We start from the raw sequence: 4614 nt of genomic DNA on the forward strand, positions 1-4614 counted from the left end.
CTGCCTACCATATGATTCCAACTACGTATATGACATTTGGGAAAAGACAAGCTCACAGAGATAGTAAAAAGATCAGTGGTAGCCAGAGATTTTTGTAGAGGAAAAAGGATGAGTAGAAGAATACAGTGAATTCTTAGAGCAGGAAAACTTCTATATGATATTGTAATATGGATAGATCAGCCCTGCAGGCGTAGTACATAAGGTCAGTGGTTTACAAACCTGGTTCCTTCTTGCCATGCCCCACCCACAGCCCCACTGTGTGTGAACCAAGAGAGTTGGAAGGCCTTCTGCAAATGGACCCATTCCACCTGAATCTCCATGACATATTGGACTTCTCCATATAATTTCATTTGGAAAGAAACTTGAGCATATAAATAAAATGTTTGGAAACCACCATGCTATGAGACCAGCATGTGCTGTCTAGTTCTTATGCTCTACAACAGTAAGATTTCAGGGCATTAAGACTTTGCTCCAGGATTCTGTCATTCTGCCAAGGTTCTGTGGCTGGGTTCTAAAGGAGCTTGCCTGGCTTAGAACTGCAAGTGACTCAAGTGTCATGGAGAGCACCAGCAAAGCCTTAGGGCCCATCCCTGGGCTCCTGGGTTCTCTTCCACTATGACGTCAGCTTCCGTTCTTCCTTTCTTATAGACAATTTTACATTTCAAGGAAATCAGAGCCCTTAATAGTTCAATGAGGTCACTTTGCTGAGCACAATCCCATACCCTTCAGCCTCTGCTCCACAGAGCCTAAGCAAAAGATAGAAACTCACAACTTCCTTCTTTTGTTATCTGGAAATTATCCCAGGGTCTGGTGCCTACTCAGCATATTCAAGGAAGGTCTTACCTCATCCTTCCTTGATTGTGACCCTGCCCAGGCTCTCTGCTCCCTATAAAAGGCATGCAGAGCTACCAGAGGAACAGAGAGGTTGAGAACGTCCCAGAAACCTTCACTTCTCATGCTGAAGCTCACACCCTTGCCCTCCAACATGAAGGTTTCTGCAGCACTTCTGTGCCTGCTACTCATGGCAGCCACTTTCAGCCCACAGGGACTTGCTCAGCCAGGTAAGACTTCTCCCTCCTTAAGGGGAGACCAAAAGAGGAATTAAGAAGAGCCATTATGTCACAGCTCATTAGGAATAGAACCAGAACTAAAGGCTCAGGTCACTGAGGCTGGTTCCCTTGATCTTTCCTGACCCCAGTTTTGGGAGCAGAGAGTGAAGTCGCTACAGCAACAACCCTCCTATTGTTTGGGGAAATGATGCAGGAGGAAGAACTGTTTCTCACTGTGGGTGTGAAGGACATTTCAGGCAGTAGTTGAGAGGAAGAAACTATTGCTTGAAGCTTCAAATTTTGGTCATGGTTCAGTGTACATTCCAGAACAGTGGTTGTGTAAAGAGGATAAGGACCCAGAGGAATCTCAACGTATGGCATAGGCTAGCTCTAAAGCCCATGAGGATGAAGGACTGGGAAGCAAGGTGTTGGAACTTATGTTCCCAGTGTCAGAAGTGTTGGGTTAGTAGACAAGGACTAGCTTGTTACTCAAAATGTTTCCATACCCAGTCAACAATGAGGGGCCCCATAGTTCAATAGAGGAAACAGACTCACAGGTAACATTTTATCTCTGGGATCTGGACTAAGACACTGAACTTAGGATGGTGATTTCTTGGTCTTCTCCTCTTTTCCTTACAAATGCACACTTACAGTGGGTCCTAAATGTCTCATTCTTTGCAAAATTTCTTTCAGATTCAGTTTCCATTCCAATCACCTGCTGCTTTAATGTGATCAATAGGAAAATTCCTATCCAGAGGCTGCAGAGCTACACAAGAATCACCAACATCCAGTGTCCCAAGGAAGCTGTGATGTGAGTGGACAGTGCCTGGCACCCCCATTCAAAAGTTCTGATGGACAACATAGAGAAGTCAGGATTCATGTCCACATGAGTCGGATGCATATAACATCTATCCAAAGGACCCCTCTACCCCATAGAGAAGCTCAGCCCGTGAGAAGGAGTCCATAACTGCTCTAGGATTCCCTTCTAGGGGCTTGGTGAAACTATCCCAATACCTTTAGCCAGGAACCTGGAGGGTTTCACCTGGACAGCAAGAGCAGAGCTTCCTTCTGGAGCTTCTTCCTCCCACTCTTTCCCTCCCTTCTCTCCCGGGTCTGGGTCCTTCACCTAAGGACCAAGGGCGGATCAGGTCTAGGGACCAATGGCCCACGGTCCTGGGTAGGATCTTCAAAATGTTCCATCTAATTGTGCCCTCTCTCCCCCACAGCTTCAAGACCAAATGGGGCAAGGAGGTCTGTGCTGACCCCAAGGAGAGATGGGTCAGGGATTCCATGAAGCATCTGGACCAAATGTTTCAAAATCTGAAGCCTTGAGCCTTCATACCTGGACTGAGAGTCAGAGCCTGAAGAAAACCTTATTTATTTTCCCCAACCTTCCCCAGGTGCAGTGTGACATTATTTTATTATAACATCCACAAAGAGATTATTTTTAAATAATTTAAAGCATAATATTTCTTAAATAATATCTAATTACATTTAAGTTATTGATGTTTTAACGCTATCTGCCATACATCCCAGTGAATGTAAAATACAAAATCCTGGTGATGTGTTTTTTGTTTTTGTTTTTGTTTTCCTATGAGCTCATTAAGTTCATGGCAAAATGTCATTGTTCTCCCTCCTACCTGTCTGTAGCGTTGTGGGGTCCTCCAATGGATCATCAGGGTGAAACACTTTGGCATTCTTTGGCAATCAGTCCTCCTATAAGTCAAATGTGTGCTTTGTACTGCTGTTGTTGAAATTAATGTTACTGTACATAACTATGGCGTTTTGGAAAAAAATTTTCAGAAAGAAAAATATATGTACTTTAAAACTACTTAGTCTTATTCTTCTTGGGATAACATTTAGCTGGGAGTGAGTTTTGGGCATCATGGGTGACAGTTTGGGCATGGAGGGACCATTATTCAGGAATGTCTTTTGGCCATGCTGAGCTCAACCGAGGTTCCCAGAGAACTTGGTGGGACCAGGCCAGGATGTTCCAACTCTTTGACTCTAGTCCCTAACTTCAGCAGCCTTTATTCACTAGCCTCTCTACTGCCTTTTCTTGTGACACCTACCTTTGCACAAAGTCTCTCTCCTGATCTCTTGCAATGATCTTTAAACTTTTCTCCATAATCCCAGGGTTTTCTCCATCTAATTAATTCTCAAACCAAGTAATATTTCACACCAGTTAGAATGGTGATCATTAAAAAGTCAGGAAACAACAGCTGCTGGAGAGGATGTGGAGAAATAGGAACACTTTTACACTGTTGGTGGGACTGTAAACTAGTTCAACCATTGTAGAAGACAGAGTGGCGATTCCTCAAGGATCCAAAACTAGAAATACCATTTGACCCAGCAATCCCATTACTGGGTATATACTTAAAGGATTATAAATCATGCTGCTATAAAGACACATGCACATGTATGTGTGCACTATTTATTGTGGCACTATTCAAAATAGCAAAGACTTGGAACCAACCCAAATGTCCATCAATGATAGACTGGATTAAGAAAATGTGGCACATACGCACCATGGAATACTATGCAGCCATAAAAAAGGATGAGTTCATGTCCTTTGTAGGGACATGGATGAAGCTGGAAACCATCATTCTCAGCAAACTATCGCAAGAACAGAAAACCAAATACCGCATGTTCTCACTCATAGGTGGGAATTGAACAATGAGATCACTTGGACACAGGAAGGGGAACATCACACACCAGGTCCTATTGTGGGGAGTGGGGAGAGGGGAGGGATAGCATTAGAAGATATACCTAATGTAAATGACGAGTTAATGGGTGCAGCACACCAACATGGCACATGTATACATATGTAACAAACCTGCACATTGTGCACATGTACCCTAGAACTTAAAGTATAATATAAATAAATAAATATTCCAGGAGTGAATCTGGGCCTAAGAGGAAACTAGATGTCTATAACCCAGGTCCACTCAGGGCTTTTATCGAAGGTGAGTCTTCAACACGACTGGCGTTAGGGATGGTGTGTGTGATAGATAGCAAATGCACAGGGTTCTTCAGGGCTGCTGCAGGAGGGCGAGGAGGGTAGTGGGACAGAGGGAGGAGTCCCATCCAGCCAGACTCCGAAAAGATGGAGGAGTTAGGGTTTTAGCAAGAAAGGTTGGAACCAGATTGCAGAGGTTCTTGAATTTCAGATTGGGAATTTAGCAGGTAATAAGGACTCACTAAAAATTTTGAAATTGCAGCGAAGAAGAGTAGCCCATTCAGAGGCAAGCATAAGGAAGAATAACCTGTCATCTAAGTGCAGGATCGAGTGAGGAGGGAGGGCCTGATAGCAGGAGGCTGAAGTGGTGCAGGGGAGATCATGAGGACCTGAAACAGGGTGGTAGTGGGGGTGAAGTTGGGAAGAATGAGTCAGACAGACTTGATATCATATGCAAAGCAACTATTTAAAGGGTTAGTAGTCTGAGGCACAGAGTTAATTAGTCTCTGCTATGCTCTAAATGTTTGTGTCCCTCCAAAATTCACATGAAAATCTAATCCTCATTTTGGTGGTATTAAGAGGTGGGGGCTTTAGGAGGTGATTAGA

The 4614-nt window shown here is 43.8% G+C and overlaps 1 protein-coding gene across 2 annotated transcripts; it reads left to right on the plus strand.

Moving 5' to 3' along the window:
• Positions 1 to 546: 546 nt before the first annotated feature.
• On the plus strand, positions 547 to 2880 carry CCL8 (C-C motif chemokine ligand 8). Of its 2 annotated transcripts, none has more exons than XM_025362485.1 (3): positions 547 to 1061; positions 1743 to 1860; positions 2276 to 2880. In XM_025362485.1, exons 1-3 carry the CDS (start codon positions 956 to 958, stop codon positions 2379 to 2381), a joined length of 330 nt encoding a protein of 109 aa, XP_025218270.1. In that variant the 5' UTR covers positions 547 to 955; the 3' UTR covers positions 2382 to 2880. The 2 variants fall into 2 exon arrangements, with proteins under 2 accessions (XP_025218270.1, XP_025218271.1); XM_025362486.1 differs by having other exon boundaries at positions 986 to 1061; positions 1749 to 1860.
• Positions 2881 to 4614: the final 1734 nt, after the last annotated feature.

Source organism: Theropithecus gelada, chromosome 16 (assembly GCF_003255815.1).
Source record: "Theropithecus gelada isolate Dixy chromosome 16, Tgel_1.0, whole genome shotgun sequence".
Lineage (NCBI taxonomy): Eukaryota > Metazoa > Chordata > Mammalia > Primates > Cercopithecidae > Theropithecus > Theropithecus gelada.

Excerpts from the sequence above, each read along its gene's own strand:
- CCL8 (XM_025362485.1), top strand. The coding sequence starts at position 956 with ATGCTGAAGCTCACACCCTTGCCCTCCAACATGAAGGTTTCTGCAGCA. Across the intron at positions 1,062-1,742 it reads ACAGGGACTTGCTCAGCCAG|ATTCAGTTTCCATTCCAATC; the intron begins GTAAGACTTCTC and ends AATTTCTTTCAG. Across the intron at positions 1,861-2,275 it reads TGTCCCAAGGAAGCTGTGAT|CTTCAAGACCAAATGGGGCA; the intron begins GTGAGTGGACAG and ends TCTCCCCCACAG.